The 18621-nt window shown below is 43.6% G+C and overlaps 1 protein-coding gene across 2 annotated transcripts in view; it reads left to right on the forward strand.

Annotated features, from left to right (window-relative positions):
- Positions 1-18621, forward strand: part of Cd244 (CD244 molecule) — a 29546-nt gene extending 10925 nt beyond the window's left edge. Inside the window, exons 2-9 of one of the 2 annotated variants that reach the window (XM_040287278.2) lie at positions 2861-3196; positions 3286-3561; positions 4968-5072; positions 5556-5623; positions 8351-8404; positions 14382-14447; positions 15738-15794; positions 16940-18621. In XM_040287278.2, the coding sequence (XP_040143212.1) occupies positions 2861-3196; positions 3286-3561; positions 4968-5072; positions 5556-5623; positions 8351-8404; positions 14382-14447; positions 15738-15794; positions 16940-17020 (1043 nt within the window). In that variant the 3' untranslated portion in view covers positions 17021-18621. Of the gene's footprint in view, positions 1-2860; positions 3197-3285; positions 3562-4967; positions 5073-5555; positions 5624-8350; positions 8405-9192; positions 10707-14381; positions 14448-15737; positions 15795-16939 lie in introns of those variants that run through there. The other variant, XM_078027158.1, reaches the window with a different exon arrangement.

Below are 18621 nucleotides of genomic sequence, written 5' to 3' on the forward strand. Positions count from 1 at the left end.
TATTAAGAATTTTTCCATTTTTTTCTAGATTATCCAATTTGTTGACAACTTGTTCATAAAAATCTCTAAGAAATTCTTTTTATTTCTGTGGTGTCAATTATAATCTCTTCTTTTTCATTTCTGCTTTCATTTACTTTTTTTCTCTCTTTTTCTTAGTCTAGAAAAAGGTTTGCTAGTTTCTATATCTTAAAACTAAAAGCTCCTTGTTTCACTAACTAGACTAAGAACAGTTGCTTCTACTCTTTTTTTCAGTTTCTCTGTTAGAACATTGACATGTTTTTTTCTGTTTTCTTCAAGTTTCCTTAAAACAGCTGTTATAAGTTGTCCGTCTGAGCATTCTCCCGTACTGATTGTCACCTGTCAGTTTCTGATACCTTATTTTGAGTATTAGGTGAGGTCATCATTTTCTGAAAGCCTTTATGCTTATCGGCATATGACATTATCTGGGCATTGTCTGGGCATTATCTGAGCATTAGGTATTTATTCTGGTCTTCCCAATCTGGTGGTTTGTGCCTGTCTTTTCAGAAATTCTAAGTAGGCTGCTTATTTTCTTTGAGTCTGTAGTCACTTCTACTATTCCAGCACTGGATGACATGCAGGTCTAGGTTTGCTGGGAATCTGCTGTTGGTAAATTGTCTCAGTTTCAGTAATAATGGGTGTCCAGGCCTAGTGTATCCCAAATGCACTGCTGGTGTGCTGTTCAGAACAGACCAGGGGAGTATTTAGAGAGAATGGTTATCCTACAATCCTCTCCTGGGGCTAGGGTAGGCCCAAGGACACATCCACAGTTGCCCACCTGTGGTCAGGTCCTGCAGAATTTTTCCTGGCTCTGGACAGATGTACCATGGATGGACCAGCACTAGTTTCCTATGGCATGCCTGTGACCACTGATGCGATCAAGTTGTGTGTCACACCTAGTGCTCACAGCCCACCCAGATCAGAACACCGTGGTAGCTTACATTGCTGGGGGCTACCTATTGCTGAGTTAGACTCATGGCTGCCATTAGGCCCAGCTGATGCTAGCTGGAATAGATAGAAGCCAATAGACTGGGGCCACATGTCTTCCCCAGCACTAGAGCTGTTCTAGAGGCTTCATCCACAGGTAAACGTGTGGGTGGGGTCTTTGAGGATCTGCCCAATGGGCTTCACCAGCCCCCCACTAAGTTCCAGGGCAAAGTTCTCTGCTTACCACCCTGTCCGGCCTCAGTGAATGGAGTCTTACTCCATACCAGGCTGCCCAAGATTTGGTGAAGGCAGTTCCTTGGCCACCTAGACTGATGATAACCTTTAGCACGCTTGAGTGTCACAGCCTCAAGGTTCTGCACGGCCTCAGGCTTGCATACAGCTGGTGGTGATGTAGGGGGTGATGTAGGATCCTGTCCCACTGGTGCATGGGTATGCACCTGATGCTGGGACTGGCTAAACTCTCCATCTGTGAGCTCTGGCCTGCATTTGGGGCATTCAGTTTCTACCGGATGCTGCTCTTACTGCTGCAGATCTGGTACTGAACTCCGGGACCAAGTCCCATGCTAGATTTGTGCCCTGTTCGCAGCAGGTGGAGTCTTGCTTCCCACTCTGCCTCCTAAGGTTGGAGTAGGCATGCAGGTGCCTACTCTATTGGTGGGTATTGGCCTGGTGGTAGGGGTCTTGGGATTCTGTCCAGCAGTAGTTTTCAAGTGTAAGGCATGACACAAACTTGCTGACTATCTCAAGCAGGTGGAGTCTCTCTCCACACTGGACTTCTTGGAATTGGGGAAGGGGTGACATGGGCTTCTCATTCTTTTCTGCCTTTTTCAATACTTCTTTCATTTCATCATAAGCAGGACTATGTTCTCTCACCTCATTTCCTGAGCTCTTGGGAAGGTAGTTTGGTGGGAGAATAGCTGTTCAACTTGCTATGCCCCTTGGGGAGATGATCACTCAAGGATCTTATTTAAGTACCATCTTGCTTTGCCTCCCTTGGTAACAGAACCATTTGTGTAACTATCCCCAGATCCTGTTTTCTACTTTAAATTCTCCCTGACTCTCTCCAATCCAGGCCGACTGACTCTTGTACTTCCTTCATGTAGTGAGCTGTGCCACGTAGCTTCCCTGCCAAAAAATGGCCATAGGAATTTGTGCTTTTCTTCACCGACAGTACTCAGCTTCTATGATATACTTGGGAAGTATAATTTTATTTTTGTTTTTCTAATTGTTCTAATTTTAGGGAGTGATCTTTGTGGATAGTTTCTGGTTAAAGATTGGTAAATGGTAATGAGTAAAGCCCACAAACCAACGTGCCAGGTGCCGTAAGAGAAGATTATGAATTCAGCTCTATGAGAGGACAGAAGAGGAGCAGCTTGGAGAGTTTGTCTCACTAGGTCTGGCCATTGTTATCACTAGTGGTTGCTTCAAAGCTGCTGGAAGGCAGTCCCATCAGACTCCGTGTTTATAGCATCTTGGTTAAAAGCTCATCCCCTAAGACAAAGCAGCTGGATTTCGAGCTCATCATTCTCACTGTGTTACTTGAATGCTTTCTAACTTAGTTTCCTCACCCATAAAATAAGGATAAGACCTTCACAGGGGTTCCTGTGAAATTAAGTCGTTAAAACATGTAAATGTTTGAAATCTGCCTGTCACATGGTAAGTACTTGAGAGGTCCTAACTATGGTTATTGGTTTGTGGGTTCCTTCAGACTAGAGGACAGAGCTTGGGAAGAAGGACAGACAGATAAAGGAAGTATATTTTCATATTCTCTTTGACTCTAGACTCCTCACACATGATTCCATCCTTTTAGCTTAAGGGAGACTGCCTCCAGCTGCCCACATTGCTCAGGCCTCACACTCTTTCTGTCACTGTCAGCCTGTTTTTTCTCTCCTAGGATCCCCAGATTCTACTCACAATGTGATTGGTCTCTCGGGAAGGCCCCTCCCTCTACGGCCTTCTAACACACAGATGGACATATCTTCTGTTCAATGGAAGATGGAGCTACACTCACGTCCAGGAACTTATGTGATACTGACTTGTAAGAATCATTCCACTCCGACATATGGAGATTTAGCTCTTAAACATTTCAACAATACACTTGATTTTAACTTTGAGAACTTAACCCTTCTCATCAAGGCCGCTAAGCCACAGGACAATGGTCACTATACACTGGAGGTGACCAATGAGTTTGGAAAGGTGGACGTGGTCCAGTTCAAGGTTTCCATATTTGGTGAGTCTCCAGGATTCCTCACCCGGTCCCCTCGATTTCTGTAGGACTTGTATTTCCAGCACCTTTCTGATCAGAATCTCTGCTTCCAGATCATGTTAAGAAGCCTCGCCTGGAGGAGCAGTGGAAGGTCCTGGATGAAAGGAAATGCAAAGTGGTGCTGTCCTGCTTGGTCTCCGGGGACAGCAATGTGACCTACACTTGGTACAGAGACAATGAATTGATCTTGGAGCCTGAGAACTTTACCCATCTGGTGGAGCTGGTTGATCCCAATGACCAGAACACATATACCTGCAATGTTAGCAACCCTGTCAGTTGGGCAAGCCAAAACCTCAGCCTCACCCAGGGATGTCTACGTGTCCCCTTGAGTAAGTGGAGCACTTTAGGCTATGACAGAGGCTTAAGGTGTTGGACCCCATGACCAGGCTCACGTGCAAGGGAGACTTGGATATGCCATTCCTGGGCTTCCTCCCCCAGTGTCATTTAGCCCTCCCTCAGCAAGGGCCTGGCCTCTAGGCACATGGTCTCTATAACCCAGGCCTATCTTAAGTCTGGGAAGATTTTAACTCCATATCCTTCTGGAGATGCAAGTTTTCCCTACACACAGGGAATGCGTGGTTGTTTGGTGAGTCTTGCAATGGCTCCTGACCATTATCTTCTTCCTCTGAAAGATACATGGAGACCTGCTCTGTCCTCTTGAGTGGTGTCTCACCATGCAGCTCTCCAGGAGGTAATGACACTGTCCAATAGTGCCTTGGGTCAGGAGAATCACACGATGCCTGGGGGGAGATCTGGGTTTATTGCTTATGCTGAGAATCACCTGAGTTTACATCGGTTTTTATTATATAAACAAAGACTTAATGTGCCAGTCAGCATTGGTGTGATGGAAAAAACCCAAACTCAAACCCAAATCTAAACCATGCAGTCTCTGTTCTTAAGAACCTTCAACAAAATTGGGGCAAGAAAACCAAGTACTTATGGGCAAAATAGAAACAAACAAGATGGAGGCACTATGTAGTGAGAAGGACACTGGTCTTTGCACTTTACATGAACGATTTCTGTGATCTCAGGCAGATTCATTAGCCTCTGTGAGTTTCAATTGTTCTCTAGGGTAAAATGTGGGTAACAATAACGGGTGCCTCATAGGATTGCTGTTATGATTTAGTGAGATAATGTTTGTGGAAAGCTAGTCAGTTGGCCCTGAAACACTTAATTCCTCTCCCTTCTCATGTTGGCTGGATTATATATCAGGCAACACATGCAACACAAATGTTGAATGTTGAAGTTCAGGTGAGGAAGAGCAGTGGAGGCAGGAATAGCAGGAAGGTGAAATGAAAGATTTGCCTCGTGAATAGTAGGTGTGCAATAAATATTTGTTAAATTACAAATAATGAATAGATAAAATATTTGCTGTGCCAGATGCTTTCTATATATCAGATTGTGTGATGATCCCCTATAGGTGGATAGCTTTAGCTCCTTTTAATGCGTGAGAAAACTGAAGCTCAGAGGGTTAACTCTGTAACACTGAGCCTACAGAATTACAATTTGGACGAGACCTGTCAGAAATTAATGTCCAAACTCTTGGCATCACTTATGGGAAGTTACCCAATTGAGCAGAGAGACAACCTTGGTGTGGGATTCATAGGGCAGGAGGAGACCAGCCACATTGGGGAGGAGAGTGGGTTTTGAAACAGCTGCTGCAGCTGGCAGGTGGGAAGCAAGAGGTGGAGTGAGTTCACTTGCACCTTTTAAATTTTTTTTTTAAATTTCTCAGGATCCAGAATTCTGCCCTTTATGGTGATTGTCATTATTCTGGCCATACTGTTTATTGTCACTTTCACTTGCTTCTGTGTGAGGAAGAGAAAGAGAAAGCAGTCACGTAAGTGGATGGTCTTTGAGGGGTACTGTGGCCCGATACATCAGATTCAGTGGCTGGGTCCTGTGTTCAGTCGGATGTGCCTGGATACATAGTATCCCTTCCCTCCGGGAGTGTCATAGTATCCCTTCCCTCCGGGAGTGTCGGGATGCATGTACCTGGTTGAGGGAGGGCAACCAGTGGCAGCAAGGCTTCTTTCTGTGTTGGCTGCCAGATGTTTGCATCTGATCCTCAATGTGCAGACTTATCTGCAGGTTGCCTGGTTTGATCGGGGTCTGCCTGTCTTGATAGAGAAGGTATGTCAGGGGTGGGCATGTCACATGCTCTTTAGGTATTGTGGGAAGAGCACTAATCCGCCTCTTTTCTAGAGCCGTTCTTAAGGTCTGGGCCATCTTGGGGAGAGGTAGGACCATCAAAAGTGGGACCTGGACAGGAAGCCCTCTGGATGTTTCTGAAGCTCTGTTCCTTGCTTACCTCTTTCCACAGAGACCAGCCCAGAGACACTTCTGACAATTTATGAAGATGTCAAAAACCCACAGATGAGGAGGAATGAAGTATGGCATTCTATGGGTCGGGGTCTCTCTCTGTTGGTCTGGAAGTTGCTTTTAGGAGAATGGCCATTCAGAGCAGGGGGACAAAGAGAAATGGACATTGATCCTTTCAAAGTCATCCTCAGCCCTCCCCCATTTCTTTTCTCCATCAGTTTCTTAGTTCTGGCCAGACAGGAAATGAGGGAAAACAAAGGAAGCAGAGAAATTGAAAGGGAGGCAGACATGACATGCGCGGTGCGAAGGGATGAAGCACAAGAAAATCCAGAGGGCAGAGGCTGCTCCTTCCTCCCCAGACAGCACCGCGGTGTTCTCATTGCTGCTCAGCCTCTCCAGATGGGCTGAGTGCCAAGAGGAGGGAGACCTTCCTGTATTTATTGTTTCTGACTGTTGTAGGGACAAACGAGGCAAGGCACCGAAGATAGCAGGAAACAGTTTTATTTGGCTGCAGCCAGGTTCAGAGGGTACAGCTTTTGCTGTAATCAATCAATCCCCTGAACCCCGAGTTCAGGGAGTTTCAGAGTTTTATACCCAGCATGTAAGGGGAGGGGCTCAGAAGTTCACAGTCTGCAGAAGTTCACATAAAAGCAGCTTTTTTCTTTCACTATTTTAGGCAAGTTAACACTTCAAGGACAACACCTGAGAAGGGGAGAGCCTCTTCTCCCCTTTCTTTCCTCCCGCTGCCAGCTGTTACCATGGAGCCCAGCTGTAATTTATCTTAAAAATGTAGACATCTCTGTGAAGCCCAGCTCAAGGCCAGAGGCCTTGTTTGCACATTTCTACAAAGTACTATACTGGATATGTTTGTGAAAAACTAGTAAGGGGGTGTCCAGCACCTGGAGTGCTGGTATCTTCTCGGCCAGTGGCCAAGTGAACAGGGTGACATGAAAATAGGAAGTTTATCTACAATGGACTCTTTTTCTGACAGTCCTAAAATCAGCCATGGTGAAGAGGGCTTTTCTGTGGAGAAAGGGGGTGCCACTCCATGACCACAAATTCTGTTCCTCTAGCAGTTAAGAGCTTACTTGGGTGGGTCTTTTCACAGTCACCCTGGTCCTGGGAGTGTGACCAGCCAAAGCATAACAGTTCTATAACTGGCTCATTGATCTATGTTCTCAGCCTTTTGGAAAAGAAGAGGCCCGAGTCTGGCTGAGGTGCTGGAGAGAGTCATCAGCTTGATTTTAAACGGATGAGCCCTGGGTGTCTCCCCCAGGAACCTCTCTCACCAGCTCTCAGCAGGGTGGTGGCCACCTCTTCCTGTCGTCCAGGGATGTAAAAGAGGAAGCTGCAGGGGGGTTGAAGATGCCCCCAGTACCACAGGCAGGATGTGGTGACAAGCCTGGGGAAAGGCTCTGATGGATCAGGCAGTGCCTACTGAACTGGTGGGTAGCAGGTAGGAGTGGGGAGGAAGGCCCCATTTCCCCCCTGCCAGTTTTGGTGCTTGGCTAGAGGAGGCAACAATGAGGAATTCCTCCTCTCGTCACAGAGATGAGGCCTCGTGGGGCAGCCTCCCTCAGGTCTACTTCCTCCGTGGGAATGAGGGCAGCTCCCCTCGCTGTTTCTTTGCCCTCAAAATGGAATATTGGGGTGTGAAAATTAAAGAGGAGGTAATTTGACTACTACCAGATTCAGGTACGGATTTCTAAGGGCACATGCGTCTAGCTTTAGCCATTTATCTCCCCAAATGAAGATGACTTTAGAGAAACAGGAAAAACAGGAGGAAAGAACCATTTAGAGTAAAAGAAGTCTGTTGGAGACTCAGGCTTGTTACACTGCTTCTGACTCAGGGTCCTCTCTGCCCAGCCTCAGCCTTCTATCGGGCCTGTCCCTGTCTCCAGACCCCAGCTTGAAGGCCTAAATCCCAAGTTTCATGTGGTCTCACTTTGGAGACCATCCACAGGAGAGGAAAAAAACCAAACAACTCCTGTTTCTTGACACATGCCCATGACTCTCTGGCCTCCAAAGATGGCTTGACATTTCTCTTCCTCTTAGCTTTTTGTTTCTGGGGAGTTCAGCTTCCATCTTGTCTGATGAACGTTGCTGACCTTCTTTGGCTCCCCAGCAGAGCTCCATCTGGAAATATGTGCTCAGGGATGTGCAGCGTGAAATATCTCCACTCCTAATCTGTTATGGACAGGCCTGAGGGAGGGAAACCGGAAGGGCTGTGTTCCCCCTGCCTTTAGCCTTGGGTCTACGGCTCCACCCAGCATCACAGCTGCCAAGAGGACTGGCTTGAGGCCAAGGGCAAGCTGGTTATGAAACATAGATTGAGGGGGGTGGGGCTTAAAATGCTGGGTCTTTAAAATGCTTAAACCTTCTGAATTTCGGTGCCCTGAGGTACGGCTGGGATCGTAGCTCTGCCTGGAGTTCTGCCCATTGTCAGGGGTTATGTGGAACATTTAGTCCTCAAGTCAGCCAAGGCAAGGAGGGGTTTCTAAGTTATCAAAGCAAAGGAAGGGACAGGGGTGCCCAATGGACAGGATTGCTTGAATCCAGTCACACAATTAGTGTCAAGAGCCATGAGTTGCTCTTGACACTAATTGCTCCACTGTGACCTCCTGTAACTCCTCTTGCCTCTCCCCCTCCTGGGGTGTTCAGTGATGAGGCTTTTCCCAGTCCTGCTACCTTCTTCCCAGGCTTCTTTTTTTCTATCTTTCCCTGTTTAATCGAAACCTGGACAGACCCCGCTGTCTACCCATGTCACCTCATGTTCCTTTATTGTTTCTTCTACAGCAGCAGGAAGTCCTTGAAGAAGGAGTCACCATTTACTCTGTGATCCAGTCCCAGGTACCACTCTGGTTTCTCTAATACTCTCCATTCCCATCTATGTGGCTCCCTAATGCCCCGTCCCCAATTTACACCCCTCAATGGCAGGATCTGGGTGTTCCTGGGGTCCAGAGCCTAGCTTGGCTTCAGGTGCATTAGCAAGTTGAAAAGATCAGTATATTCTGGTGTCATTTTCCATATTTTTATGAGTCCATGATAATTATTCACAATAGTGGAATCTGTTGATATATTTGTATATGCACATGATATAACAATAAAATCTGGCCAGTACTTTCCCCATTATTTCCCCCTTTCCTCTCCTCCTTTCTCCCTGGTCCCTTCCTCTTCTCTATTGATCTCCCATCTCTTTTCATAAGACTTCCACCTATGCCACATCTTTCTTTTCCTCTCAAACTTCCATAAGTTTGAGAAAAATACAACCCTTAATTTTCTGAGTCTGGCTTATTTTGCTTAACAGAATGCTCTCAAGTTCCATCCATTTTCCTGCAAATAACATAATTTCATTTTTCTCTGATTAAAACTCCATTGTGTGTACATGTCACATTTTCTTTATCCATTCATATATTGACAGACACCAAGGTTGGTTCCATTGCATTCAGTTGATGTAAGATAGAGTCTTGCAGCCCTTAGTGCAGGAATTAACTGTTGACACTTACTTAGGTCTTTGAAGGCTCTCGGTCTAATTGACCTAAATTCTTAGTTTAGGGTATTTGGTATTGTGGATTGTGCTCCTATAAACATGAGTTTGCATTATTGCTATAGTATACTGACTTTAATATTTTCTTTAGGATAAATACCGAGGAGTGATATAGCTGGATCATATGGTATTTTCATTCCTAATCTTTTGAGGAACCTCTGGAGTATCTTAACAGAGCTGGAAAGCCCAATGCAGACACCCTTTTCCCACACTTGGCAGAAGGTCTAGCCCAGATTGTCTGTAGGAGAAGGAACCTTGTTAGGGAACTCAGTTTTTCCCTCTTTCTATTGATTCCAATCTGCCACAGTCTGGCTGGGCACAAAATAACTGAGCCACCACAAAAGCCTTGTAGATTCAAACAGCAACTCTTTATTCCTGAACTCTCACCAGCACTCCACATGCATGTTCTGGGAAAATACACTCCCTCCACCAGGCTCTGCATACTAATACTCTCAGAACCCCGCAAGAACTCCACGGGAACTCCAAAGGAGCGGGCGCCTGAGGCAGCAGGATACGCCCTAATCCTGGAGCTGCCCTATTCCCAGCAGGATCCACCCTAAACCTGGAGCCACCCTAATCCCTGAGCAGGGTCACCTTTCAACTCAAAATGCCATGCATCATTCCTACTTGGCTATGGCTCTCAGCATCTACCCCCTTCTGTTTAATTAAACAACAAACAATGTGACTTAGGGACCGTGCCTGTTAGGTCGTCCAATTCAACATATGGTTCTTACTCGTCATTGGATGAGCTGACCTCTAGGCGTCAGCCTCCTGTCTTAGGTTGGTACCACTGCAATTGGATCATACCCGTCACTGACTACCGGTCCAGCATACAGCCATACTTGTGGATACGCCTATGCACCAGTGGTGGGGTGAGGTTCTTTGCCACACCTCTGTTGGTCCCCAAATTTTAGACCATCACTAGCAGAAGGGAGGAGGATACAGAAATGCCATGACACCAAGCCAATTGACGGCTCCTTTGGAAAAATTGTATCACCGGTGACACCATCAGCAAAGATACGCCAGCACTACCACAATTTGCTGCACCAACAGATAGTTCACAATGCATACAAGTGATACATAGTCCAGGCACGTTCTGCACGCAGTTCAAAGCGGAGGAATCTATCAATATGTCCATTTCCTCCGAAAGTAAATCAACTCCTTGATTGAGCATTACTTGTTGAGTTATTATTCATTGATGCATCAGTTTATACAGTTTACTGTGATAGCTATCATAGAAGCTGTAGTTTGGTTTTATCTTTGTCTTCACCGGCACTGGGATGAAGATAGGAATTCTGGCAATGATGCTAAAAAGAAATTATGTAACATTCCAACAGGTACTAAGAAAACAATTTCCTGAACAATTTACATTATCCTGAACAGAATTATTAAATATAATGAAAAGGAAACATGAAAGTAAAAAAACAGATCTGTTAACCTCCTTATTTGTACACATATTAAAACAATCCTCAACAGCTGTTTACCCAATTTAAATTAAACCATTAAAATCACGTGAATAAAAAAAATTCGGATCCATTTTTTCATGAGCGCTCCTCATATATGATATATGGACATATGCACACACAGACATTCAACACAAAACACAAGTGTGCACACAAATGTACAACACATAAGACAATAGTAAAACACAAGTGTGCACACAAACGTACAACACATAAGACAAAAGTAAAGGCCTTGTAAAGGCCTTGAAGCTTTACACAGGTGAAATCTCCATTGCAATGTTTAAAAACTCCACAGTCAAAAAATAAAACTGATCAGAAAAACATTAACCTAGGTCTGTATGAGCTCAAAAAATAAAATAAAACTTTATGATGTGGGAAAAGGCAATAATAAAATAGATATTGGAAAAAGCATCCTGGTTAATCACTGTTGCAGATGTAAGAATAGCCAAGCTGGAGCTCTGGATATCAGCTGTTATGGATTTGAGTCAAATCATCTTCTTTTTGGTCTGTAGAAATCGCTTTAATTAATCTCTCTGGAATCCAAATCAGCTGCTGTTCTCCCTGTGGAAACACACAAACAGACCCCTGACTCCAGACAATCACTGGGTCAGGACCTTTCCATTGTCCTGTTAGAATATCCTTCCAAAGTACCTTAGGCTTATGTATATTTTTTGGATACATATGCCTTTCCGCAGCACTAAGTCCTGATGAATCCAAATTTAAAAAGTTTAGAGTAAAAGGGTTATTTTAAGTTTATCTTTGGGGGATATATACCCCATCCCAGGTCCCTCTTTTTGTTTTAATAAGTACATTTTAATAGTTTGATGAGCTCTTTCAACTATGCCTTATCCCTGTGGATTGTATGGGATTCCTGTTAAGTAAAACATTAACTGATTTTAAACATTTTTCCATTCACAAATTTATGAAAACACACATAATGTTTAAATATATTACCTTATGGAACTTAATAAGTAAAGAGTACTTGATTTTATATTTAGTGGTTGATGTTTCAGCACTTTAGCTTTGTAAATTGATCAGATGTCTGTAAAAACCAAGATCTTAGACAAGTGTAGTAAACAGAACTAGCCATCTCTTTCTTGTTGAAGAAAAATCCTCTTGTTTCTATCTTCTAGTTTTCTTCTAAGGTTTGTATATTTACCCTTAGTTGCTTTTTTTCCTCCTAGTTTTTTTCTTCCTATTTTGTGGGTTTAAAATTCTTGTCTTCCTACATCTTTTTTATCTTCCTACATCTTCTCTTTTTTAACCTTTCTGTACTTTTATCTTTAAAGTTTTCCACTTTAAATTTTTAATCTTCTTTATGCAAATTGCTTTTATCCTATTATCTTTCCATTTTCATGGGTTTTTTTTTAAGTAATGCTTTTAAGATTAACTAGGCTTCGAATGACGAAATCTTTCCTCCATCATGAAGGCATCTTAACCACCTTCAATTTAACCTTTTAAAGCCTTTTGAAACTTACTTAGAAATTTTACAACTTTTTACTTTACCACACAAAGATTATCTCACCTAGAAACATTTCTTTATTTCACCTTCCATATTAAAATATATTTCCACATCTTGAATAGCTTTTACTGAAACTTCTTATACTCTTTGTATATAAATTACACCTGATAGAATCTTAACTCTTAGTAACCTTGTTTCAGCAAAGACACAGACACAAAGCAATATTAAACATTTTTCCATTCACCAATTTATGAAAACACACATAATGTTTAAATGTATTACCTTATGGAACTTAATAAGTAAAGAGTACTTCATTTTCTATTAGTGGTTGATGTTTCAACAGTTTATCTTTGTAAATTAATCAGATGTCTGTAAAAACCAAGATCTTAGACAAGTGTAGTAAACAGAACTAGCCATCTCTTCTTGTTGAAGAAAAATTCTTCTACAGGATACCATGATGGTCCCATTGTGATATATTTGGCAACTTCTCTTTAAAAAGCCATGGGCTACATTTTTGTATTGTATCAACATATGCCCTAATTGTTCTTGGTCTTACTGGGGTGCCTCCTTCCTTTAACAATTTCTGTTCCTTAGGGGCGAACAACTTTAAACTTTGAGTCAACTATTTTCCCCAGTTTGCCTGAGAAAGTTCTAGGGACAGGCAATTTGAAATAAAAACAAAATAAATCAAAACAAGAACACATTGTTTTTTGAAATGGTCACCCATTCTTTCGCTCTTCCTCAGGGGCGAGCAATTTCACTTACCTCCAAGCTTCAGGCGTTCCCTGTATGGGCCACCAAATGCCACAGTCTGGTTGGGCACAAAATAATCGAGCCACCACAAAAGCCTTGTAGATTCAAACAGCAACTCTTTATTCCCGAACTCTCACCGGCACTCTACACGCACGTTCTGGGAAAATACACTCCCTCCACTAGGCTCTGCATACCAATACTTTCAGAACACCGTGAGAACTCCATGGGAACTCCAAAGGAGCGGGCGCCTGAGGCAGCAGGATACGCCCTAATCCTGGAGCTGCCCTATTCCCAGCAGGATCCACCCTAAACCTGGAGCCACCCTAATCCCTGAGCAGGGTCACCTTTCAACCCAAAATGCCATGCGTCATTCCTACTTGGCTATGGCTCTCAGCACCAATCATTGGGGCTCTCATACAATTTATCCTCATTACCCCTAATACCTGTTTTCAGGAAATACTAGATCTGTTTTGGTCTCTTTAGTCTTATTTAGATTTAACAGTACATCCATTTTCTTAATAAATCTCCCACAACAGCCTCATGAAATAGTCTTAATGCTTTAGATATAGTCTGAACCCCACATCACAGTTAAGCAAACAGGATAATATGCTCAAGCCCACATAGCTCGGCAGTGGCAGAACCAAACCAAATGGGTTTTTGAATCTCCATTCCATCTCCTTCTACCTCATTGTTAATAGCCTGGGGTTATAGAAATTTACTCATGGACAGGAGACACATCCAATATTGATCAGAAATTATTGATAACCCAGGCTGGGAGAGATCTCCCAAGGAAAATGCTGCTTCCTTGTGGCCAATGATGAAAAGTTTCTGATAAAAATGCCTCTTTTCTTAAAAAAGCATTTTTACTTTTTAAATTTTATTTTATAGGTTCTTATTAGTTATACATGACAGTAAAAGCCATTTTGATAAAATTATACAAGCCTAGGTGCAACCATATCTTAGGCTTGGTGGCTGAGCTGTGGGGGACAGAAAATCCATTGCAAGAATGATTGACGTCTGCAGTTCTCTGGCTTTATCCACATGGAAATTCAAGGAGAGGGATTGGATAAAATTCAAGGAAGAGCTCCTCTCAGCTTAGGGTGTTGGGTGAGGATGAGATCGCTCCTCTGGAGTACCTTAAAAGGAGGATAGTTACTGTCCTGGAGGACTCTAGTTTCAGGTTCAGAGACAGAAGATATGTTGCCAACAGGAGGCTTGACTCCTTGAGAAAAAAGCCCTGGGGAGTCTTGGGTTTGAATCCTCACCCCATTGTTTTACTCTGATTTGGGCTTTTCACCCTTTTGTAGGCTTATCTGTGGCAGGGGAAAATTTATGATTGTTCCTAAGTTATAAGAGTGGTATAGGAATTAGGGGAGAATGCATGTATAAAATAACTGCTCAACAAATAGTAGTTACCCTCAGTAACAGAGTGGGACTAGCATTCGCGTTGACTCATGGACTCCTGGATAATTCAGGGTTCTTTTTACTAACACTTAAAGCTTCTGTCTAGGCAGGGTATAGGCAGAGTGATGGAAGCAATGATCCCTCTAGGATTGTGTTGGATCTATGCTTCTGAAATGCTCTTATTTCTTTTTTCATTAGCCTTCTTCTTCCACATCAAAAGAAACTACAAATACGTTGTATTCAGTTATACAGCCTTCCCGGAAGGTAAGTCTCTTCCTCCGTGTGGTGTGATTGATGCAGATGTGTATTTTGCATGTGCATACACAGGCATGTATTTGCAAGAGTGTGTGTGCATGCTACAGTGAGTGGTCCTCCACGGTGTGTATCTGGGTAGCTTCCATTCAATGACTGTGTTTCAATGTTAATGGGCCAATGAGGAAAAATGCCTTTAGGGTTCTGCCTTGAGGATAAGGACATCTTTGGACTCAGAGAATAGTGGATTATAGGATTTTCTAGGGCTTTTGTGGGATTCGAGGAACAAGGACAGGAAGGAGGTGCTTTGTGCAGAAGGACCACAGGGTCCTTAGTAGACCAGCTGAGGCTGTGGTGAAAGATATTGGAGAGATTTGTGAAGGAAGGACTTAGGACCTGCAGCTGGAGGGCTGGGTTAGGGGGAAACAATGCTAACTTTCTGGTCAGTCACCTGCTGGTGGAAGACTCTGGATCGCAGCAGTCATGTTCCACTCACATCCTGCTCCAAGCTGAGCTCATAGCTCTTGGGTGTATCTAGTACCTTGGAGCTGAGTTTCCTGATGCTCTGCTCATCCTTTTTACTTGGTATGGGAGAGGATGGGAAGAGTAGTGTTTCCATGGCTTCAATTGCAGTATGAAGCCATGAGCTGCTACGTGGTACAATAGGAAAATGGAAATCCACAGAACTGTGGGAGTCCATATAGGTTAGGGACTGTGTATTTGAAGGGATTTAGAATGGATATTCAGACTTCTTATTCAGCCTCTTTTCAATAAGTCATTCAACCAACTTGGACTCACCATGAGAGATTTTTAATTATATGCTACAACCAAGGACATCCAGATGCTCATAGGTACTCTGTTTACATGCTTTAGTATTATATTCTGAAAACGTTGTTTACATTATGGGAAAGTGTGTTGAAGAGATACATGGTTTGGGATGATAATTACATTAGGACTGTCTGAGGGATATGTGTGTGTGTGTGTGTGTGTGTGTGTGTGTGTGCATGTGTGTGCATGTGCCCTGGGAATGTGTGTTTGTGTGTGAGACTTAGGGGTCTTTGGGTATGGGATACTAAACTCTGGCTTTGGTTCAGAAATGTCATATCATAGGCCAGTATGTACTGTGCTTTCTGGGAGACCATTAATACCACTGTTTATTCTTGAGGTAGATTCTTTTCACTTTCTTGTTGAGGAAAGCTTAGGAGACTTCTCGGGTTTGAGTCTCTTGGAATTCGTTGTGTTAGTCAGGAATAGGACATCTCTGATGTCGAATACGTAATTCTTTGCTCTCTGAATTTCTAGTCCAGATGCAAGGAGAGGAACCATGACCCTTCCGTCAATAGCTCCATCTATGAAGAGGTAAGATTCTGGAACTCTTCCGAGTGGGTTTAGTGTCTATACCACAGCCCCGAAGACAAGCCATGAAGGGTGTACTTATGAAAAGGTCATCCATACAGTCTCATAGTCGTAGGATTGTAGGGGTTTTTAAATCCAAATCTTCATTTTAGAGATAAAGACATGAAGGTCCAAAGAGAGTGAGGGTCTCCCCCAATGTGACATCAGGTGTTCAGATCTGACTTTCAGCTTGTGTTCTAAATTAGGACTGTCCCCAAGCTAGTTCCCAGGCTATTGAGTACAAATTAGACATCTCCATTTAAAGGCTGCATGTGAGGGTGGGGTGGGAAAAATCCAGAGAGGGGAAAATAAGGAACTCTAAGTGATTTTCTAAATTAGCATGGCACTGGGAACCACTCTGGATGTGGATGATCTTCAGCTTCTGCTAAGGAAGACACTGTTTGAAGGTGACCACTGAGCCTGGTAGCTGAACTGATTCCCATCAGGCCATTTAGGGAGGAGAGAGGAGGAACTCGACAGTTCTTGGGGGATTATTATACATAAGACAATGTGCCATTGTCTTCACATGAACTATCTGATTTAATGCTCACAGGATGCTATAAGTTAGATATATTTTTTGGTAGAATTAGTGGTTGGTTGCATATACTAGGCAAGTGCTCTACCATGGAGCTATGTCCCGAGCCATTACCTTCACATTTATACCCAAAGAAATTCAGGCATGGATGTCACCTCTTCCTGTTAGCATCATGGCACACCCAAGCCTCCATCCATGACATGTTTTTGATTGCATTGGAGATGGCAGGCGGGTACTTTCTGAGATTCCTGGCCCTTCAGCTATAGTTTTATATTAAAGCCAACTGGACAGACAGTCCAAGGGTATAGAGGATACTGTGTGGGCCCAAAGTAATGTGGGGGGGGGGTTACAAAGAAGCACAGTGTAGTTAAAAGATCCCTGGAATTTTAGGAAGAAAAACTGGATTCAGGTCCCCTCTTTACTTCATGCTAGTCCTTGACCCTGCATAATTTATTTTACCATTCTGAATTTCATTTTCATAATCTATAAAACAGTGATAACAATTCATACACCATAGAGTGATTATAAGGATCTTCTGTTGGGAGGGTCTGAAATTTCCCTTTTTCTTCTGCAGGTTGGAGCAAGAGAGTCCAAAGCCCGTAACCCTGCCCGACTGAGCCGCAAAGAGCTGGACAACTTTGATATTTATTCCTAAATGCTGTAGCTCGTTAGGCCTTTCTTCCATATCCGCTTTGGTGCTGGGAATCAGCGGAATAGATGTTGCCACACACAGGAGTTTTTTTTTGTTTTGTTTTGTTTTTTTTTTGAAGAGTTCCTAGTCGGGAGAGGATATGAAAGTCTATTCGTGGTCTTTATTTTGTTTTGAAAATGATTTCTAACAGCCATGATACAAGCAAGGTTGTGAAATAATATCTCCCAACTTAGATACTAGACAAGAATGGGTGGCGAGGTTGGGTTGACCACATTCTGAGTACTTGTAATCTATCAAGTCATGTAAATGGAGGCTTGAGATTCCCTTGTCCTGGTTTTCTAACCTGTTACTTGTCTCTCATCCTCTCTGATCTGGGATGCTGGTCTAGACTGCATTTCTAGACCCTCACCTCACCCAGGCCTACCTACCAAGCAAAAACAGGCGACAGTGACTCAGGAGAAGAGGAAGCAGGCTCCTCTGAAGCTCTACTTTCTGTTTGCTGGCAAGCAGGTTCTCACAGGTGGACCAGCACCTAGGCTGCCACTTGAATGCAGGGGAAAAAATTTCTCCTACACCTTAACACATTTACAGTGGCCGGTTGGTCACAAAGGAAGTGGGCAGACACAAGAACAGAGGGTGATGAGAAGCAAACTCTTCACTGGAAAGAAAAACCACCCAAAGCCTTTCTTGAGAACTGGGCAGTTAGACCAGTTTTGTCCAAAGTGTAATTTTTGATTTACAAAGACATATTATTAGAAATCTATTTTGGCTCCTTTGTGGTAGAGGTCTGCCTCTCTTCTTGGAAAACCCATTCTATTTAAGTTCTGAGTCTTGATTAGTGTTGCCTTCCCACTGTATACCTTGGAGGAAGGGCTTGGGTACTTGGGTGCTAAAAGATGAGGCAGCTGGGAACCACATCTGTGCTGGGTGCCCCGAGTCTTTAGGCCGGCCCTCAACAAGGCTGGGACTCTGGATGAGTCCAGGAGAGGGGACTCAAAGACTACAGTAGGTGATAACTGCTCATAGCCTGGCTCTTCAATGTCCTACCCTTCATTTAAAATATGTGTTTAATATAAAAATTTGGTGTTACACAGAGGCAGCCTAAATCCTTTGCCTGGATTAAATCTGTGTATCTTCTCTACACTCTGCATTTGTACACTCTAAAGCAGTCAAAGGGGACTTATGGGCCATCTACAAACACATGTCTGTTTAATTCTGTTGGAGAAGGTTGTTACAAGCCATCCATGGGTTGTGTGTGTGAGCTATTGTGCATTGTAGCCAAATGAGGGGATAGGCCTGGCATTGCGGGCTCCATGTGATCAGGGAGTGATTGCATGATGCAGGTGTACCTGCCCCTCTAGCTCTGCCTAAGATACCACACAGCACCTCAGATGGGTGTGACTTGCCAAGATGTCAATCAATCTGCTGACCACAAGACCTCACGAAGCAAGACTCCACCCTTGAAGTCTTATCCCTGCCTCTGATGTCCCCGCTATAAAATAAAGGAAACACGGGCTCATGCTCTCTTTCCAGTGCTTTCTTTCCAGCATGGAAGCTGACCCTTAAGGTCACAGAGCCGTCCCGCCCTCCATTTGAAAAACTTA

Source organism: Ictidomys tridecemlineatus, chromosome 11 (genome assembly GCF_052094955.1).
Source record: "Ictidomys tridecemlineatus isolate mIctTri1 chromosome 11, mIctTri1.hap1, whole genome shotgun sequence".
NCBI classification, from domain to species: domain Eukaryota; kingdom Metazoa; phylum Chordata; class Mammalia; order Rodentia; family Sciuridae; genus Ictidomys; species Ictidomys tridecemlineatus.